Raw genomic sequence first — 22,362 nt, forward strand, 5'->3', positions numbered from 1 at the left:
TAGCAATACAGAGTTTTTCCTTTTAGCTTGGCTTCTTCCATCAAGACCCGGAGTGTCATCAGGTGGTCTACCGTGCTATGACGGGCTCTAAATCCCGCTTGTCCAATGGCGCGTTTCCTGTTATTTTCAGCCCATGTGCTAAGATCTTTCTCGATAATGCTTCCAAAAAGTTTTGCCATACATGAGCTCACCATGATGGTGCGATAATTAGTAAGCAAATTGCGGTCACCTTCTTTAAAGAGCGCTTTCACCTAGTTCTCTTGCTAGTCTTGAGGTAGATATTGGCTGATTGCTTGATTCATCATATGGAGAGAGAGAGAGAGAGAGAGAGAGAGAGAGTAGGGGACATGTCTTGGCCTCTGTTGGTACTCTCGATCCGAAGTTGGTGTGAAGATGTGCATATCTGGCCAATAGCACATCGTATCCCATGAGATAAGTGGGTGTCCATGTATTTGGGGCTCGTCACAAAGCCGTTCTTGAAGGGGGCAATCTATCCATGCTGAACCCATGTACCTGAAACCATGACATACCAGGATGCTGAATTTCCCCACATAGCTAACTGTCAAGAGGACGCAAGTGCTAGGCGTGCAAATCTGTCTTTGGGAAGGTCCTTATAAGCGGTGTATAAAGGAGATTGATCTGGGTATAAAGGAGACTGATCTAGTGAGTGCCTCAACCACTAGTGGAGGGGCAGTTAGCTCTGCTCGAATAATGTCATGTGGTACTAAAGCCTTGGCTCTAATAAGTCGCAAGATCATAGAGACCAGAGGCTTCTCCATGTCCCCCCATCCCTTAGTGCGACCTGACCTCCCATGATGGGCGAGTGAAGGCCCCCATATCTGAGCTCCATAGAGCAATGAGGAAGCCACCAGAGTGTCAAAGAGCCAGAGCTTCGTCCGAGGTTCTGGAAACTGAATCTGTGAACGCATCCCACCCAATGCTGCATAGGCTCTGGTCAGTCTAGTTTCTGCTGCTCTCCTCAATTAAAAAGCTGGCCCACTAAAGACCACCCCAAGGTAGGTGTAAGCATCTGTATACTCCATTGTCTCATTGTCGTATGTGATTGTGGGTGCTGATCTCAACCTATGCAAAGCATCCAAGTGACGTTGCATCCCCTCCAGAGAGTCGGAGATCAACACAATATCATCAGCATATAACAATAGTGGAATCCATGTCCTTTCCAGCTGTGCATCTCTATCGCCATCTCTCTCAATATAGTCAGAAACCTCATCCACATACATACAAATAGAGTAGGATAAAGCGGACAGCCCTGCTTCACCCAATAGTGGAATGAAATAATGTAGATAGCCCCTCTGAAGTGCGTACATGTCCCACTACTAAACTGTATAATGCCGTGATCCCTCAAATCAGCTCTATGGGTACTCTTATCTCCGGTAGTTTGTGCATCAATCTAGCTCTTGGCACTTGGACGAATGCTTTGTGGAAGTCTACAAAGCTACAATAGATCCGTTGCCTAGGTGATTTGCCCTCCTCAATAATGGCTCTAGCCTCTGAGTGTCAGAATGTGGTCAAGAGTAGAAAAATTTCTCCTGAACCCTGTCTGCCCGGCTTCGCGTATACCCTCCCTCTCTGCCCATTGACTCAGTTGTTGCTGCTCAAGAATGGATGTGTACAACCGTGCCAATTGTGTCCAATCATGATAGTGCAATAATTCCCAAGCTCGATACTCATGTTTGAAACACGGAATGGAGATCCGGAACGATTGATTGGGATGGGAACGGGGCTTTCAAAATGGCCATTCCTTGTAACTATGCCATAGGGTCTCCTGACTTGAAGATAGGTACAATAGTAGATAAGCTCCAAGTATCAGGCAGGCCCTCACACATGGCACGGTTGAACATTGCTGCTAGGGGCTCTGCAAGCAGATCCCTAGCATGTATAAAGTGCTCACGGACTAAGCCATCATGATCATATGCTCTCCAAGCCTCTTCCTATTAATGGCCTTCTTCACCATCTCAACGATGAAAAAAGCACATGTGTGTGGGCATGGCTCAGGGGGGTTGGGAAGAGGCTGCTGTCTAGGAATTGTGTACAAAGATGATGCGTACTTGCCCCAGGCCTCTGTAGAAGTAATGCCCAGGGGCGGGGGGGCTCATGGAAGAGTCGCCATGCCTCACTTGAGTCCTAACTCAAGAATAGTTGGTATAGATCCTCCTCTAGTCGAGCCAAAAATGCCCTCTTCTTCCGCCGGACTAGGTGTCGGAAGGCAATCCGTGACTGTCTTTGAGTGATGTCCCCCAAAAGTACGTCCCTCTGAAGTCTGGCTCTTGTCTCACAACACTCCTCATCATACCAGTTGTTCTGGCGCATGCTCCTTGAACGTCGTCTCTGCTCAGATTGGGTGTGTGTGTATGCCTTTTCTGCTGCATCATGCAATGCCTATGTTAGTATACTAGTAAGCTCCTCTAGAGGTCTCCCTGGCTCCTCAGTTCACAGGCATCTGTAGATCCCATCTATGTATACAGAGTCCGTCTCCCGCGTGAAGGTGTAGCGGGTAGGGGTTGCTACCCGTGGCATGTGTGCTACATTAAACTGGAAAGAGATGGTCATCGACACAAGAGGATGATTTACTGCAACACCCATAGGTCTAGGTCCAACTGCAAGGCCTTGGATACTAGAGATAAAGCTCGGCTGTGCCATGACATAATCCATTGTGCTGGCTCCATGTCTGTGTGGAAAGCATGTAAAAACTCCTGTAGTGGGAATTCTCTGTAGGCCATTCAAGATGGCCAGCCCCATGTGCAGTCCCCATGTCTATCAAGTGCCGCTTATACTCGGTATGCTCCACATCTTGTGATAATTTGGATAGGCTGATCTATGCAGCATCCAGCTCCCTTAGCATCTCCTTTGAAGTATCATAAAATACTGTTTAGTGATGGGCAGTCCTAGCATTGAAGTCCCCTTTGATGATAATGTCACTATCTTTAGAGAACTCCCATTTGTCATCATCTAAAGTAGAAAAGGGGGTCTGTCCCCTAGGTGGTGCATATACAAAAGTAGCAATAGCAATGTAGAGATATATGCCTCTCTTTGCCCTCAATCTCACCCACATGTACCTAGCCTACTCATCCTTGCGAGTTATATGTATCAATGGTTGCAACTCCTCCTTGAATAAAATTGCCACTCCCCTTGAGCCCCGTCCTTTGTGCTTTGATCGGGTCTCCTGTCTGCAAGCTGTCTCCCATCTGCATCCGCTGACATGTGGCACAGACTGCCTAGGGGTCTGATGTGTCTCAGAGTAGAAAATGATGTCCCTCCCGGTAAAATTATTCTCAAAAGCACCCACATCGAGGCGTAGAGATCCATTACAGTTCCAATTAGCAACTTTGAATCTGGTCTTATAGGTCTCGCACAGTCATGTGGAATGTCGCTCCAATATCACCACTCTTCTATCTCGGATAAAAGCAATCTTACCTTTTTCCCTTGCCGCTCTAATATCTGGCATTACCTCCTGCATGTGAGCGATCTGCGAGAGGGTGAGGTCATCTTCCAGAAAGATGCCCGTCTTCTTAAGAGTTGGTCTCTTCTTCAAAAAGTCCTTCGATTCCATGGAGGGAAAACAAAGGATGAGTGCCCTTTCTTTTGAGGTTTCCCCATTGCTTCCATTTTTTTTATTGCCCACTCTCCAAGCTCTCGAGGGCAGCATCTCATTAACCCCCATCATAGTCATGAGTTATTTTACCTCTTCATCCACATTATCTTTGTCTTTAAGGCCACAAATTCTCACATATAAGGCGTGCACACGTCTTCTTTGCTCCTCTTCTAGTGTCGGGTTAATAATGGTGGGTGTGGACGTTGTTTCCTTGCCTTTTCCTTTCTTGGCAACCTTGATCCATTTCTTGGCCTCATCCGCTTTTTGTTGAGTCTTTGTAATAACATTCACCCAAGAAGTTGTCATTTCTTTGTGCTGCTCCTCTCCCTCTTTGATGGCCCGCACTTGCTCTTTAATCGTGTTGAGTTCTTCGATTATTGAGGGTTGAAGCCCTTCCTCAAGCGTGTTTCGTGATCCGACCTCGGCAAGTTCCGTCTTGAGTAACACAATCACTTCATCTTGGGCCGTCACACGATCCTCCAGTGTGGTTATCTTGCTTTCTTGGACCAACACATGTTCTTCGAGTATCTTTATTGTGCCCAAGAGGTTACAATTGATCTTGTTAATGGTTTCGCCCATTTCTTCTTTGCATTTTTGTATGGCATCCTCCAAAGGGTCAACTTTGTCATTTTGCTTCTTCATGCTTGATAGCCACGAAAAGCGAGAAAGTGCGGAAAGTTCTGGCGGTAGAGAAAAGACAACACTATGTCCATATTATGCATACGCGTATCCCCCACATCATGCATACATGTGTATTTACCACATCAAGCATACATTCCTGCAATTTCTTTCTCCATAATTTCTCAGAAATTTTTGCACCTAAATCTGATTTTCTGGTTGTTTCTTAATTTTTGGCCATTGTCTGTCTGAACAAAGTGCTGATAGCGCACACAGGGGCTGGGGGGTGGGAAAGCCCGGGGGGGGGGGGGGGGGGGGGGGGAGGGGGGGGGTTGTGCTACACGACTAGAGGTGGGTGGGGAGCCTGCATGACCAGGCCTGCATGAGCGTGTAGACCTGCGTGAAGGGGGGCGGGGGGAGCTTGCGCGACTAGGCAAGGGGAAGCCTGTAGGACCTAGGCGAAGCGAAGAGAGAGAGAGAGAGAGAGAGAGAGAGAGAGAGAGAGAGAGAGAGAGAGAGAGAGAGAGAGAGAGAGAGAGAGAGAGAGAGAGAGAGAGAGATATTAACGTCTCGAAAGAGCCAAAATGGCCCATGAGACAAGAAACTATACATCTGGTAATACATCTCTCGTCTACTGAAACAGAAAAAAGATCTACTCAACATCATAGTGATGTTTGAGTCTACAAAGCTAAAACTAAGCTAAAACTGAGAATATGTACAAATACATGACTGATCCCATCCAAATCTGACCATCAACTTCTATCTCCCTGTCCTCTATCCCAGGATATCCCAGATGGGTAGATCCGGTATAGAGAGGCCGTTAAAAGGTGGCACTCGTCTTCGATGTCGAGCGATGATGCCTCTGATTTGGTGCAAATGGCGGGGTCTGGGTCGAGGCCCGGGTGGTCGAGGACGGCGAGTACGACCCTGTGCAGTGGCCTAATCAAGACGAACTCCTCTAGGCCTCGATGGACGTGGTCCTGGGGGTGTGGTTGTATCCATAGACAGAGTCTGTGTCCCAAGGTCCTCTCCCTCTCTACTGAAGAAGTCACGCATAGTGCGCTGTCGATCTGTTGGTGGAGAACTGTCTTGTAATAGTTTGTCCATGTGCCTCCTCAACTCTAGTAAAAAGAGTCCGAGGCATCTCTGGTCCTCATAATCCATCACCCGACGTAATGGTCCAAAGCCCTCTCTGAAAAGGCAATGGTATCTCCCCCTGATCTTGTAATAGACTGTGAAGCCGCAAATGTAATGCTCCTCAGATTCCACCTCTTGGTGGCATAGCTGACATGTCCTTTCTGTCCGGGCCATCTGCATGTATCTACCTGTCTCGATGCGTAGTTGATGGGAGGAGGTACGAATCTGTCCAATGGCACTGCGCAACCCATGTGAGAGATGTACATCCATGTATGCTGGCCGAATCACAAAACCCTCCAACGAAACATGCAAGAAGTGGTCCCTGTAATGGACCATCTTCGTGCCTAATGGCTCTGGAGGTCAGGGTAGCGGTAGCGGGGGCAGCAGCGAGAGAGAGAGAGAGAGAGAGAGAGAGAGAGAGAGAGAGAGAGAGAGAGAGAGAGAGAGAGAGAGAGAGAGAGAGAGAGAGAGAGAGAGAGATGAAATGTTATATTAAACGTCTTCAAAAGGCCAAAATAACCTATGAGACCAAACTAATACAATGCTTGTGGATCTATCCAATGTCTAGGTACAAAAATAAAATGAAGTAAAGTAAAAGACTAAATCTAAAAGACTAAAATCGTCATCCTCCGCAAAGCTTCAAATGCATCCAACTGTCGTTGCATACCCTCCGGTGAGTCAGAGATCAACACAATATCATTAGCATATAACAACAATGGAATCCATGTCCCTGCCAGTTGGGCACCTCTGTCAATATGATTGGAAACCTTATCTTTATACATCCAAATAGAGTAGGAGACAATGGACAGCCTTTTTTCACTCCAATAGTGGAGTGACCTAAATTAGATATCCTCTCTAGAGTGCATACATGTCCCACCATTGATCTGTATAGAGTCATGATCCCCCAAATCAACTCAATGGGCACTCCCATCTCCTGTAGTCTTTGCATCAATCTGGCTCTGGGCACCGTGTCAAATGCTTTGCGGAAATCCACAAAGCTACAATAAATCTGTCTCCCATGCGCCCTACCCTCAATGATGGCTCCGAGTGTCAGAATATGGTCAAGAGTGGAGAAGCCTCTCCTAAAACTGGCCTGTCCGGTTACTGTCTGCCCTCACTCTCTGCCCATCTGCTCAACTGCTACTCAAGGATAGATGCATACAACCATGCCAATGTGTGTCCAATCATAATAGTACGGTAGTTTTTAGGCTCCGTAGGATCACCTGCCTTGAAGATAGGCACAATAGTAGATAGTCTCCAAGTCTCAAGTAGACCCTCACAGATGACACGATGGAAGAGGACTGCAAGAACCTCTGTCAGCATATCTCTAGCATGTATAAAGTGCTCTGCTACTAGACCATCATGATCATATGCCCTCCCGGTCCTCATCCTGTCAATGGCTGCCTTGACCATCTCAGCGGTATAGAAGGTACTCGTAGATGGGCATGGCTGAGGAGGATCTGGATGGAAGGGGTGTTTGTCCAGGGACCGTATTTAAGGATGTTGCATACTGACCTCACACATCAGGAGAAGTAATCACTGGGGGAGGGGAGTGCTCATGAAAGAAATGGCATGCCTCTCGTGACTCTCTACTCAAGAACAACGAGTGTAAGTCTTGTTCCATTTGAGCTAGGAATGCTCGCTTCTTCCTTCGCACAAGGCGCTTGAAGGGTATCCGAGACTGTCTGTGATTGATGACCCCTAGGAGAAGGTCTCTCTGAAGCTGGGCTCTCGTCTCTCTACACTCCTCGTCATGCCAACTATTCTGAGGCATGGTCCCAGAACAACGTCTCTGATTAGGTTGAGTGTGTGGGCATCATGCAATGTCTCAGTTAGTAAAGTGGTGATCTCCTCCACTGAGAGTCCTGCATCGTGGCACTTGGGTTGTACTGTACTGAAAGGAGATGGAAAGTGTTAAGAGAGCATGATCCACTGCTACACCCACTGGTCTTGGTCCTACTGTGAAATTGTGAATGTAGGGAATGAAGCTCGGATGTGCCATGACATAGTCGACTGTTCTGGCGCCATGTTTGTGTGGAAAGCATGTGAAACTAGCCGCTCTAGGAAAACATTGTAGGCCATTAAGTATCGCCAGACCATGTGTAGTCGCCATCTCCGTGAGATGTCTCCCATACTCTGTCTGCTCTCTATTTTGTGAATGTCTATCAAGCCCCAAATCTCCTACATCCAGTTTTCTAAGCATCTCCTCTGAAGTGTCATAGAAGGTTGTCTGAGCATTGCCCGTGCGGGCATTGAAGTCCCCTAGGAGGATGATGTCACCATCCTTGGAAAACTCTCATATGTTATTGTCTACGATAGAGAAAGGTGCTTGACCTCTAGGCCCAGCATAGATTGATGTTCTAGGGGGAAAGTAGCATATGGCAATTTAAAAAAATTGGCCTGTGTCGGCCCTCATCCTCACGTACATGTATCTAGCATGATCGTCTCTTCATACAATGTGTAGTAGTGGCTGTAGCTCCTCTCTGAATAATACTACTTCTCCTCCTGATCCTCTTTCCCATGCTTAGATCGTGTGTTAGTCCGGCAAGCTCTCCCATCTATATCCTGCCACATGTGGCATCATCTTTCTAGGGGCTTGATGTGTCTCTGAGAAGAATATAATGTCCCTAGCCCAAAAGCTATGTAAGGCACCTGCATCCAACCTATAAGATCCATTACAATTCCAGGCTGCCATCTTCAGTATGGTCCCATAGGTCTCACACCGTCATGTAGAACGTTGCTCTACAATCACCACCCGACCATCTTTGTAGAAGGCAGTCTTTCCCTTCTCCCTTGCTGCTGTAATCTCTGGCATCACTTCTCTCATGTGAGGTAGTTGCTAGAGGGTGAGATCATCACCAAGAAAATTACTTGTCTTCTTGAGGGTCTGCCTTTTCTTCAAGAACTCCTCCTTCTCCTCCAGGGAGGGGAAATGTAGTATGAGTGCTCTTTGCTTTGAGAACTCTCCCGGGCCTTCACTCCTCTTGCCCAGCCTCCATGCCTTTGTGTGTAAAGGCTTCTCCATTCCCATTTTGGACATGAGTCTTGTGACCTCTTTTTCAACATTATTGACATCCTTGAGGCCGGTGACCCTCACATGTAAGGCACATAGCCGCCTACTTTGCTCTTCTTTGAGGGTCATGCTAATGATGGCAGGTGTGAAAGAGGCCTCTTTACCTTTCCCTTTCTTGGCAACCTCGATCCATTTCTCGGCTGCCTCCACTTTGTTTTGTGTCTTGGTGATGACCTCGACCCAAGATGACTTCTTTTCCTCCTTGATGACCCGCACTCGTTCTTTGATTATGTTCAACTCCTCCATCATGGAAGGCTGAAATTCCCCTTCTTCAAGTCACTCACTTTTGACTTCAAGAAGATCACCTTGTAGATTTCGGATGATGGAATCTTGGATGACCACTCTCTCCTTGAGCGAAGCGATCCTCCTACGCATGCCATCTCTTTCTTTGGTCCATCTTTGAAGAATAGTGCTCCTCTCCTTCCTCCACTCTTCCACTTCGTTTCTCCGTTCTCTCATTTCCTTCTCTATTGCCAACATCCTCTTCCTTGTCCGCATGAAAGAGGCTTTGTGGGCGGTTGGCGATGGATGCGTCTTCTTACACGTGGGGGAAGCCGTTGACACTTCTCCGATGCTTCCCATGAGAGAGAGAGAGAGAGAGAGAGAGAGAGAGAGAGAGAGAGAGAGAGAGAGAGAGAGAGAGAGAGGGCATGGATTGCTTTTTAGATTGTTCCTGCTGCAGATACAGTGAAGAGCGACCTCTTTTGGTTAATAATGTTGGCATGGGAGCTCGATTGTGTACCTACTGCAGAGAGTCCCCATCTACAGATTCTTCAAATTCCTTAACTAAGATAGAACAAATTGCAAAAGATGGACTGTTTGTGCCATTAGAACCTACAGAGGAATCTCCCTTTTATCTTGGTGAAATTAGGCCTGGTGGGTTTCAAGCCTGTCTTGAAACCAACATGTTTAGAGCACCTGCTTTTCTTCATAGTGTGGCATCGACCGACTTTCTTCTTGTTCGTTCTGTGAGAGGGAAGCTTTCATTGAGGCGGATTGACCGCAGCTATGTGATTGGTCAGCAGGTTCTCCTTTTGTTCCCTCGTGAATTTTTGTCTGTTTAAGCTAAGTATTCTTGTAGAAGATTTTATTGACGAGATTTACCTTGCCACTTTCAGGAGCCATACATGGAAGTTCTCCACTTTGGCATGACTAAACCGTATCTTCTCAATCTCTTGTTGACATTTGTGTATCGTCAATTTCAAACCCCTGGTACATCAGGCTATGCTAGTCATGTTCGAGTTAATGAAGTTAGGTCGCAGCTTCCTTTTGCGAAGGATGAAAATGTTCTGCGAAAGCACCTGAATCATTGTGCAGATTTACAGGTTGACTTCTTACTTCAAAGACCTTGTTGTGTTCTGGAAACATTTTCTCTGATCATTGCAAAAGACAAGTAGAATTTCTTCATTCTTGAATTTAAAAAACTTGGAGTTATTGTTAGTGAATTCTCCTTCAAATGACGAAGATTTCATACTAGCAAATGCCTCGTCTGTTCATGAGAAGTGCTTTGGAGCTGGAATTGTTCATTTTGCCTCTTTTAGACCCAGTTGAGCTTTTTTTTGGAGAATCCTGTTGTACTGACATGTGCTGGTGCTTATAGAATTCAATTCTGTCTCTAATGCAGAGAGACCAGGAGGGTGAAAAGTGGTTGGTTATGAAGCGAGGATTCAGGCTTCCGGCAGAAGAGGAGCTTCAACAGATGCTAACTCCTGAAGCTGTAAAGTTAACATCTTGGTTTGGTGACATCTACAATAGTGGATATATGGGCTTGACCCTCATAACCTTCTTTGCCTGTTTAGGTTTGTGCCTTTGAGAGCATGCAAGCTGGTCTGCATCGCCTAAAGACAATGGGTCTCAAAAAACTTAGACAAGCGGATGGTCTTAATACAGCAAAATGGAAGCTATCTCATGAGGCTCGGATGCTTGAAACGGCATCACAACTAGAGACAGAGCTGCAACTCACTCCCTGGAATTTAAGCCGCAATTTTGTGGCTGTTATGCTGCAGGTCCCAATCTTTTTGGAATGGTCACATCCTCCTTGTTACCTCTGCTATCTTTCTCTTTGTCTCATCGACACTGATCACACACATCATGTTGTTATCCTCATAGAGAGACTCAGATCCACTGTTTCACATGATGAGACATACACAAACATACACAGATTCGTACATTTACAACTTGTAAGGCATATACACATGGCAGGAGCATGAAAGTCTCGAAAAGCTTGAGATCATAGGAGCAGGTGATCCATCTGGAAGAGGTCTTGGTTTTAGTTATTTGGGAACTGCTTCGAGGGATTGTGTAGGGAGGTACTGGGAGTCCTCTCATCAGCTGCAGCAACAGATTCGGCAAGAGTGCCAAGAAAGATGGGATCGCCAAGTTAAAAGCTTGTCTGCAACCTCAAGAGACGAAGCAACAAATGAACATTATGAATTTGCTCAGTATCTTGAAGACATGTTGCAACGAGGTGAGTCCATTGAAGCAGCAAGCATAAAAGCAAAGAAAGAGAGAAACAAACTACGTGCTTGGAAACGAGGGTTGCAAGCCAGACAACAAGGTGATTCCAAGGATGAGCTGGCTGACACAGCAGATTTTCCGGGTATGGAAGGTTTGTCCATAGTCCTGTAGGCTGTCTTCTTTTGTAGGACTAAATTTGGCTGCCTCATTTGAGCTTATTGGAATTGTTGGGACAGATGTGAGGAGCCAGACTACCATTTTTGGGAGAAATAAAGCTTCTGAGAAACAACGCATTGTGCATAAAAGGAAACCAGATGGTGAATACTATTTTGAGGAAATCATCATAGACGATCCAAACCGGGTAATACTAGTTTATGTTTACAACCTGATTGAAATGTCCCCCTGATCTTTTGTATTCATAATCTCTTTTTGGATGGAAGCTCTAGAATTTTATTTGAATTGTCTTGTGATCGTAATGCATCATTGACAATGTTCCCTGTATCAAAAACCCCTTGTTTCTCATCCTAGACAAAGAGGAACTTTCAGGCTGGACATTCTGACAATACGGGTAAAGACTTTTTATAAATAAATCATGCCACAACCATGATTTTACTTCATGATCAAGCATGCCTTTTAGTAACACTGAATTTATTTGTTCCTTGTAAAAGGGAAAGCAATATGAGTATGTATGTGTATACTTGTGTACACACTATTTCCATGTAGCGATCTTGGAGAAGAAGTCTCGAGCATACTGGCAGAACCAAAGTAATGCCTACATGCCCACCTGAACTGTGGCATTTGACAAGTACCTTACCGATGGGAAGCACACCAACCAGGTATCTCCAGGGAAGACTCTTTTCTTCAAAGGCACATGCGAGGAATGGAGGAGAAACCACCTAGGTGGAGCATACTCCCACTGTATCTGCCTCTACTAAAATGGATATGATCTACACTAGCGTCGAAGAAAAGCATGTCGCCCCTCCCCCAGTGCCTTGGAGGAACCAATTGATGTATTCTATTGACTCCAAGAGAGTAGATAATGTCGAACCAAATGCTGGTGGGTACCTTCTGTAAGCCCAGTGGTGCTGCACTGAGAACATGGAAACAACGGGCCTCCCAAAACATTCCACAACGTGATGTTGACTATTGTATCTGGTCTCTGGAGTGTGGATTGTCATGTCTGGCTATTGCTGGGATCATGCTCAAATAAGATCCATCTCATGTAGAATAGACGCTCTCCAGGGAGGTGCGTGACCCAAGATATTGTACCCCAAGTGACAAAAACCAAATTGTATGGGAGATTTGCTCAACAACAGTGCAGATGCTCTTCAAATGGCATAGGAAGCAAGGCAAATCCATAAGTAGTGACAGGAGGACTCGACAATTTGCAGTATGTATCTAATGCATGAGGAATCCCGCAACCCACATTGCGACACCATGAACAACTGACCATAGGAAACAAGATATTCGTCTAGCTATATGGAGGTCCTAGAGTGCTCACTAGTACTATCTCAGATACGCATGTGATAAGACTTGCGTGTAACCAACTCTGCAGTCGAGTAAGTTGCTCTCTCTGTTGCTTGACTAAAGCAATGCGCTCAATCGTGACTGTATACTGAAGAAAGAATAATGGATTGATGTGCCATTGCCACTCTCGGGCTTCCAATAAAGTTGAGAGATCGGTCTCCCCTCCCATATCCATAACTGCCTAGATGAAGCCGCCTTTGCTAGAAAATAGGGGTCTACATAGCATCTCTTTCCCTTTGCACCAACTACTCTAACTGGCTGCCAAGGATAATGTGGCAGTATGGGACCGTTGATCTTCTAATTGAAAGGATGTGAATATGACTAGAACCACCTTGACGGGGAGCAATAGTGAAAAGTAGTTGGAGGTGCTTAACTAAGATTGAAATCCCCTTCCCATCAAAGTAAGCCCACTAACCCACATGCTTAAGCATAGTAACTGCACCTCGAAGTACCTCATCCCAAACATGGGTATGGCTGCCTCTATCTTAGCTATCCTCTGAGCTCTCTCTCACTTCCCTGCTAATATCAAATTGCTCTGCTATCTGATGCACTGGTAAGAGTTTGGCCTCACACCAAGAAACCATAGAACGTGTCTGTCTAGAATCCCAAATGGCCCAATTAATGAACTTCCGCTCCCCAAATTGTCTATTATCAAAATCCAAAGCAGGAGAATTCCATACAGGGGGTCGTCTCTCAATCTCCTCTTTGCAGCGAGGTGGCATCCTAATCAAGCTGCTTCTCATGGATATCCAGATCTATATGATAAAATGATAAAAGGAGACGCATGTGAGAGTGATAGAGGTCCATCTGTAAAAAAGGAAACGCATGCCCTACTATCAAGGGTGTATATCTCCATCTTAGACAACGGGATGTAGTGTTCCAAGAAGTTGTGCAAGTTGTAAATGGGTAAAAAGAATCTAGCTGCTTACAAGAATTCAAGGATCTCTTACAAAAGACAAAGGCCTTTAATGATGCACAAGTGGTACTCTATATTCTCTATTCGTTTGGACTACCACCAAATTACCAAAATGAGGTTTTGCGGAATTCGTCACTTCCCTGCAAGATATCTACAAGTTTTTCAAGAACTACAATAACTCTTTGGCTATGACTCCAAGCAATAAGGGGAAGGGAGACACCCCTCAACGCGGTTCCTTGGTCCTGGACCAAGGAAAACCCCTCTTATAGCTCCAAGCCAGTCTAATGATTGGTTTCGAATGTGTTATATGAGCTTGAATTCGAATCCCATCAATCAAAAGGCTTTGTGCTCAAGTCTCATTGTTGACCGCTCAAAAAAAGAGTCAATGCTTTGGTCGGGTGGTTCGTCCAACGCATGTTTGTAGGCGGTCCGTGTAGCCGGGAGATCCACTCCGCGTATTCGTTTCAATTGGCCTTGAAGGAGAGGCTACCCCTCTAGCCACCATCCGGTAGCTCCCTCGTGCTGGGGTGTAAGGTGCAGCGGAAGTGAATGTTGAACTTCGCTCAAGATGAGTGCTCCAAACTGTGCTCAAGGTTCCTTTTACTTACGGAAGGGAGAGCCTTCCATTACTTTAGTGAGAGAGTGTAAGTGATCACAAACAAAGTGGATAAACACTATGAATGAAGGTACTGAGACTGAGAGATAGAGATAGAAGAATACGACACCAGAGTGTTGTCAAACCCTCCTCCGAAGGCCTCACTCTCTATGGGAGAGCGGTCTACTATTGATTGCACAAATCTCTACAATGCTTTGGACTTGCCGACGATGTCGACGACGATGAGGACTAGGACAAGACGGGCTGAAATCTGAAAATGCTAAGAGCTGAAATCTGCAAATCTTTATCTGCTGGATTCTGACTCTCTGCCAGTGACGACGGCGATGATGATGATGCAACGACGACGCGCTGAAAACGCAGATGTTGAAATCTGCGTTTTCCGGGTTGAAACTGCAAACTACGCTGGATCTTACCGTGCGACGAAGATCTGTTGCCGGAAGGTGAGATCTGCGAGGTTCGGGACTTCTATTGCGATGTCTGACTGCTGAAAACTGAAAACGCTGATGCTTCTTGGTGTTCCGTCGTGGTGAATCTGCAAAACGCTGAATGGTTATGTTGATGCAAAAACGCTAGGGCTGAATGTTGTCTTGCTGTGGAAATCTGCTAACGCTAGGGCTGATCTGCCGTTCTGCTACTGCCGGGGCTGATTTGCTATGCAAAACGCCAAGGCTGGTCTGTCATGCAAAAATGCTAGGCCTTCCTGCTGATGCACTGATGCAAAAAACGCTAGGGTCTCTTGCGAGGGTCCTGCTGAGAAGGTGCCTGCTGAACGCGAAGTTCCTGCTGTGCCGTATGCCCATAAGTGCTAGCGCTAGGTTTGCTTATATACTTGGCTACTGAATTTGCCCTATCTAGTTCCCAACAAAAGTCACTTAAAAATAATAAGTGAAAATTGACTAGAATAGGGAAAATAGGTCTGTGCACTGTAAAAATGCTATTGATGGGTTCTGACTGTAATTCGATGATCATGCTGTGTGCAACCAGAGGATATGCATCTAATCTAAGTGTCTTGACATGCACGGTCTGCGAACAGACTCACAAATGTGTCAGATCACTTCCTAAGCTAGGCTAACTGAATTGAAGTGAACCCATGTCATGAAATAGCTTGTCCACGTACACATAGGGTTAGATGTGCACGTGACATCCCCTCCTTTTCAAAGTGAGGTAGTGGTACCAAACTTTATGGCGTGGAGGGAGATCGCCAACAGCGTCTGGATGAATCCTGGGAAGGACTCTTCGCCGGCCCACTCTGATGTGTGGGCCATGCGATACTTGAACTTCATAAAGGTCTGCAATGCTTGCTTCTTTGGGCCGCGTCAAAGCGACCAAAGTCTTCTGTGGCTCCTTCAATGCTTCAACTTCGTCCATAGTCATGTGTCTACCTTCTTCAAGAATCTCCGAGGCTGAAAATTCTTGAAACCACTTCTAACACAAAAACATGAACATATCCATTCCATGTAAAGTGACTGGAAACATTCTACTCTTCTTGAAAGACTATGCATGCAATGTAGATGAACATAGAGACGGAGTGCCAAACCGTTCATCAAACACACGCAAACAATGGATTCGAAACTTGTCTTTCTGATCTAAATCAATCAACTGTGGTAAATCGCAATGGAAATGCCCATGCTTGATGTTCAATCCTCCTTGTGCTCTATTGGATACTGTGTCATGCCAAGGAAGAGACATGGAATGTGAATTCCTTGGGTGCAAACATTTCATCTTTTCATGAGAAATCCGCATACATCCGTGCTCATTCATGAGTGAATCGTGCTCAGCGTACAATATGTCATGCCTATGAAAAGGGATCACTTAAGGATGGTGACTAAAATACAGGAAAGCATCACGAATGAAACACTCGAACAATGCGTGCTGACTAATCATTCGAACACATAATACTTCCTGTGGGGGTTCTTTGTATCTCGACTCGAGAGCCAAGATCGGTTCTTCGTAATTGGTCGAATCTGCAATGAGGTTAGCTGCATTAGACAAAATATCAACTAAACCATCATCCTTGTGAACAACCACATCATTATCTTGCAAATCATCATGCTCGTGAATAATCGCATCTTGATCATGCAAATCAACATGCTTATCATTATCATGCAATTCATCATGCTTGTCATTATCATCCAAAGCATGTGTGTCGTGCTTTGGAGAAGATGAGACTGAGAGAGTCTCCTTCTCCTGAATCCTGTCAATTTTCACCTGCATATTAGAAATGAGAGATGAAGAATGAACAACTTGCTCCCCACGAATGATAATGGGAGAGTCACTTTTAGCATTGAAAGTGAACGTATTAGCTGCCCAATCAATGAGAGGGTTATGCTAACGAAACCATCGAATGCCTAAAAGCATATCACATCCTGAGAGAGGAGAGACTACAAATTTTTTGCGGAAGGACGCTTGTTGAACAGTGAACGAAACATCAAGGCACTCTTGCGTGATGAGAGAGTCCATACCGGGAGCGAAGCCCGACACCTCAAAAGGAGATGTCTTGCTAACCTCCAAGCGGGCTCTTTCGACAAGAGAGTCACTAATCACATCATACATATTGCTTGGGTCAAACAATATGACAAAACGTTGACCCTTCACATGACCATAACACTTAATGAGAGACTCATCAATGGGGGGATTATGAGAAACTTGGGTCACACGTGTTCTCATTTATTGCATTGATAGAGGAAGTGGGTTCTGTGGGTTCTTTAGATTCATTCGATTCAAGCTTAGGACATGTTCTTTTTATGTGACCCTTAATGTGACAATGATAACAACAACCTTCCTTAGAATAAATGCTTTGCTCTTCCGACGTGATGTATCCTCCTAAAATGCCTTGATCTGCCTTTTCATTTGGAGTGAGCTAAGGTTTAGCAATTGTGCTAGCTTTACCCTTACGCTCATTTGGAGAGTTCTTTTCTGAGAGACTATTGGAAGATTGGTTAGAAGAGTTACCATTCTTACCGTTCTCACCGTTCTGAGGGTTCTAAGAAGTCTGAGAGGTACTTGTTGAAGTCTTGTTTTCCGTGGGATTTCCCTTGTTGTGCTTCATCTCTTGTGCGAGAGCAATCGCTACCGCCTTGTTGAGATCGATTGGGTCGAGGACTTCGACATCAAACCTGATATAGTCGTCCAACCCGAAAATAAAAGCCTCCTTTCGCTCATCATCCGATTTGCGTAATTGGGTGCCGAGCTGCAAAACACGATTAGAGAAAAACATAAGTGGCATACCACTTTGCTTGAGACTGCGCCAATCGTCTTTCAACCGTGCTGGGTATTGTGGGTGCATAAACCGCACCTTGAGCTTGTCTTGGAAGTCGGCCCAATTGAAGGAATGGGGTATGCCTTGCTCGGCTTTCTCTAGGTGCGCGGTCAACTGTGCCTCTTGCCATGCGTGGTACCAGTTAATGGCATCACCGGCAAGGTACATAGCTGCCGTCAAAACCTTGCTATTTCTTGTCTTCTTAGTTGTCGCAAAATAAGCATTAAATTGATGCAACCAAGAATGAATAATCGTAGCATCCATCTTACCATCATACTTACTGAACGTGATCTTCTCTGTGAGGGGTTGTTGTAGTCCGAATCTCGGCGCGCGTCCCTTGATGAACCACCAACATCTTTGTCCGGCTCGCGTCTCGAGGTGAGAGCCTATCGGACCAACTCTTGCATGAGTAGGTCTCTCTGCACCTCACGCTCTGCCTCCAAGGCCGTTCGTCTGTCTTCGGCCGCCAAGCGCGCTTGCTCACGCTCACGCTCACGAGCTGCCTTTCTTTCTTTTCGTTCATCGCGCTCGTGTTCCAAGGCAACGCGAGTTGCTTCTTGTTGTGCCATCTGTAACAAACTTGGACACTCCAAGTCAAGAATCAACCGCGACAGCACCAAATAACCACTTCAAAACAATTCATAGATCACAATAGATTTGCACTGGCTCGGCGGAGTTCCGTGCCTAGAGATATTGGCCCCAAAGACTGGCGCCCCTTTCGGTATTTCTTTTTGTATTAATCAATCATCAAAGTACAAGAGAGCGGTTAGGGTTTCACTCTCAGACTCTGCGTCCAGATGCTATGAGAAGTGAGGCCCTCACCACTTATTTAAAGGTTACAAGGGATGCCCAAAAGCAGAGCCCCAAAAGCTTTTAAAATCAAAAGCATCAGTTCTCTCTCTCTCTTAGAGAGTCTTTTCTTTTTTTTATATATAAAAAAAAAAGCAAAAGCAAAATTCGCGTCGCTCATCATTTTCCAAATTTTTTTTTTTTTTTTATAATAATAATAATCCGCCTCCGCGATTTCCGGAATTTAGGGTTTTTGGCAAAAATTAGGGTTTGCAGGAATTTTAGGGTTTCTGACAAAAATTAGGGTTTCTGCTGTCCGCCACGTCATCACTTTGTGACATACCCCCCTCTTGAAAGCATTGTAATCGACCGCGATTACGCCTGCAAAACCGACAAAAGCCATAAACCGTCTTAGCAGACACTAACTGTTAGTACCTACGTACTAGGAACACACATCTAGCACATGTACAAAATCGACAGTCACATCACACGACATCACCAGACATCATAGGACATCACATGACATTCAACATTCATTCGGATCTTAGACCATGATTTATTGGCAATGTAGCTAGCAATCACATCTAGGTCCAATCGGGACCTCAACGATGTCCGATTGACTAACCCCTATTGCAACCATGTCTATTCGAGATCAATCAGACCAAAATGCTACAGTCATTTCGTCTATCAGTTCCTGCACTCACAAGAAGTCAAGAACAAATCAGTATCATAATCAGGAATTCCATTTCATAAAGTCATCCAGCAGAATACTGTCAGCTCTCAGTATCCCTGAAGCTCAAAGAGACATCAGTGACTTTAGTATCAAAATCGAGGCATCTGTTGACAAAGGAGTGGAGTGACTCCCCTCTTGTGCATCCCACTGCACCAGATCTCCGGCCAAGCTGAATTCTGGGTTCCGTTTGGAGTAGACTATGCTAAACCAAAACATCGAGGTAAAGTTTCACAATCCGAGGAGTATCTGCTAGGTCCTCCTCCATCCACTTCGCATCAAATGCAGGAAAGTTCTTGAACTTAACCAAGAACCGCCTTCGGACTTTACCTTTCTTCGTATCATTATGTGCCAAAATCTGTTCAGGAACAAGGATCTCCTCGTTTTCTTCCACTTTGGGTTGCTCATCAGGCTCCCCATCATCAGGCACATCACCCTTAACAGGTTTCAAGAGACTCACATGCAATGCATTATGAATCCTCCAAGTATCTGGCAGTTCCAATCGAAAGGAGACATCATTTATCTTGTTTGTGATCTGGAAAGGTCCGTAGTATCACATACTAAGCTTTGGAAAAAGCCTCTCCTTTCCCTTTGTCTTTCTTAGGCGTGCCTTCTCAAAAGTAAGAGCACCCAATCATCCTCCTTCAGTTTCTAGTCGCGACGATGGTGATCCGTTGCCTTTTTCTGTCGTTCTTGAGACTTCTGTAAAGTCTCGCGAACCTTGGCAAAAGCCGTATCCAAATCTCGCGAATATTCATCCGCTTCAAATTTCTAATCTTTCATGCTCAGGAAGGATGGAACCTTCGCAGCAGTTTCAACAATCTCTCATGGCGTCTTCCCCGTCGAAGAGTGTATCGTGTTATTGTAGGCAAATTCCACCAAAGGTAAGTTCTTTTCCCATTGAGTCTTCTGATGCGAGATACAAGACTTCAATAAATCTAAAATCACTGAATTGGCAATCTCAGATTGCCCGTCAGTCTGCAAGTGGAACGATGACGAGAACTGCAACCGCGTGCCAATGTTCTCCCAAATTGCCTTCCAAAACAAACTCATAAATCTGGGGTCTCTGTCGGAGACAATCGTCTCAGGCGTGCCATGTAATCGGAAAATCATCGTGATCATTCTGTATTCTCGGGAGATAAAAAAAAATAAAAATCCATTTCAATATTTTCCCAGGGGCAGGTGGGTATGGGTAAATGCTGTAACAATCCCTGTGCCTTATGCCTGTCAAACTTGACCTTCTGGCATACCAGGCAACTGCGCACAAACTCTTCCACATCCTTCTTCAGTCTCCGCCAAAAGAAATCTCTCTCTACCCCTTTCATGGTGGTAGCAATGCCGCGGTGACCCGTAAAAGGTGGACAGTGGCAATCAGTCATAACCTTTTCCCTCAACGGCTGTGTAACTCACAACATAGTCTTTTTCATCAAGTAGCCTTCCCGAAGGGTGTATCCAGCTACTGTCTCCCCATCCCGTATCCGTGTGAAAATATCTGCAAAACCTGTATCTGTGGCATACTGATCGACCATATCCTCGAAGCTCCTATGATGTATCGCGGAAATAGCCAGAACCAACGGTTTCCGAGACAAAGCATCTGCCACCACATTCTTCTGTCCCTGCACATGGACAATCTGGAAGTGGAACTGTGACAAGATGTTCACCCACCGCATCTGCTTTTTCGAAAGCTGCTTCTGTGACAAGAAGTAGCGCAAACTCTGATGGTTTGTAAAGACAGTAAAATCCGCTCCGAGTAGGTAATGCCGCCACTGAGTAAGAGCATGGATAACCGCCAAAAGCTCTTTCCCATAGATCTGTGCTGTCATCTCCGGCCTAGAGAACAAATGGCTCTCGTAAGCTATGACATGGCCTTCTTGCAGCAAGACCGCACCCAGACTACGACCACAAGCATCACAATATACTTCAAATGACTTTTGCAATTCCGGCAAAGTCAAAATAGGTCTCGTAGTCAATTTCTCTTTCAATGTCCGAAAGGGAGTCACCTCTGTGGGTCCCCACGAAAAAGGTACTCCTTTCTGTGTCAAGGTATGCAAAGGGGAAGCAACCTCTGCAAACTTTCGTAGGAACCGCCTGTAGTACGAACACAGTCCCAAGAAGCTTCTAACTTCATGGACATTCCTCAAATCGGGCCAATCACGGGTAGTCTCTATCTTGGCTGGGTCCATTCGCACTCCTGCTGCTGACACAATGTGTCCCAAAAAGTGTATCTCTAGTAGGAAAAATTCACTTTTCTTTGCATTAATCACTAACGTGTGATCTCGTAATGCCTGAAAGACTTGAAGCAGATGATCTCTGTGTTCTGCCTCATTCTTGGAGTAAACAATGATGTCGTCAAAGAAAGTGCCAACAAATAGTCTGTACTCTCGAAAAATCCTGTCCATCATCCGGTTAAATGTCGCAGGAGCATTGGTTAAGCCAAAAGGCATCACCAAAAACTCAAATAACCCAAAAGTCGTCCGAAAAGCTGTCTTGTAGACATCTCCTGGTGCTATCCTGATCTGATGATATCCACTCTTCAAGTCAATCCTGCTAAAGCACGAGGATCCCTGTAACCTGTCGAGTATATCATCGATCCTAGGAATCGGAAATCTGTTCTTGATGGTGATTTCGTTGAGAGTGCTATAATCGATGCACATTCTCCAAGATCCGTCTTTCTTCAAAACCAACAACATTGGAGAGCAATACGGTGAAGTACTAGGCTGGACAAGACCCTTTTCCAAGAGGTCTTTCACTGAGTTCATAATCTTTTCATTTTGTACTCGGCTCACACGATAAGGTGGCCGATTCGGTGGCGTGCTTCCAGATATCAGATCAATGGTATGATCTTCAGGCCCTCTCAAAAGCAATCGGCATGAGCGTGGAGAAAAAAATCTTGGCGTTCTTTTCTTCAGGTCAAAACATATTCAACCTTTATCCATCGTTCAGTTCTCCCAAAAGAATGAGTAAGAAAACTGAAGTTCATCAAGTACAATCTCTAAGCCCTTCATTTATCAAAGTCGCTTTCTCGGCCCCGTAGTCAACCACGGTGTAGTTCTTATGGTACCAAAGGATCCCGAGTAGAACGTCACTCGCGTGCCCTGAACACCCCTGTCATTGCAAACAAAGTTTGCCAATGCTCGGTGTAATGGCAACATCCCATCCGGGTGCCAGTCAAACTACCTCTGCCTGTGGCGTCAGTCTGTCGGGCGTAGTTCCAAATCGAGCCGCCAATTCCAAGTGAAAAGAAGTTGGCCTTGGCTCCTTCAAAAGAGCTTCCTGATCCTTCACTTTGCCCCGAAAGCGGCAAAGTTCGTACTTTCATTCATTAGATTCGGTGCAGGTCCCACGCCATGTGGTACCAGTTCTGCTTTTCTATCTGCCTTTTCTGCCACATTCCTCAGCTGCTCTCGAACTCTCAGGCCTGTTGTCGTTTTTATCATTCTGTTCTTTCTGTGTTGTATCAGGGCACTTCGCGGAAATATGTCCATGTTCCCCGCATCCAAAGCACCTCCCCTCTCTGATGAAGCGAGCTCTCTCCTCAGGAGTAAGCTTGGGTTGTGCATCCTTTTTCTCTGGGTTGCTCTTTTTCTTTCTACGTTCATTCCCAGAAGTCTGTTCGGCTCGTTGTGT

General features: G+C 45.5%; 1 protein-coding gene across 1 annotated transcript in view; it reads left to right on the top strand.

Annotated features, from left to right (window-relative positions):
• LOC147421734 (transcription initiation factor TFIID subunit 1-like) overlaps positions 1-22,362 on the top strand; it is a 161,602-nt gene that overhangs the window by 88,079 nt on the left and 51,161 nt on the right. Inside the window, exons 8-13 of the mRNA XM_086503818.1 lie at positions 9,124-9,466; positions 9,560-9,766; positions 10,066-10,158; positions 10,241-10,447; positions 10,644-11,040; positions 11,135-11,259. Of these exons, the coding sequence (XP_086359944.1) occupies positions 9,124-9,466; positions 9,560-9,766; positions 10,066-10,158; positions 10,241-10,447; positions 10,644-11,040; positions 11,135-11,259 (1,372 nt within the window). The remainder of the gene's footprint in view (positions 1-9,123; positions 9,467-9,559; positions 9,767-10,065; positions 10,159-10,240; positions 10,448-10,643; positions 11,041-11,134; positions 11,260-22,362) is intronic.

This window comes from Adiantum capillus-veneris, chromosome 27 (assembly GCF_014529385.1).
Source record: "Adiantum capillus-veneris isolate H3 chromosome 27, ASM1452938v2, whole genome shotgun sequence".
Taxonomy (NCBI): domain Eukaryota; kingdom Viridiplantae; phylum Streptophyta; class Polypodiopsida; order Polypodiales; family Pteridaceae; genus Adiantum; species Adiantum capillus-veneris.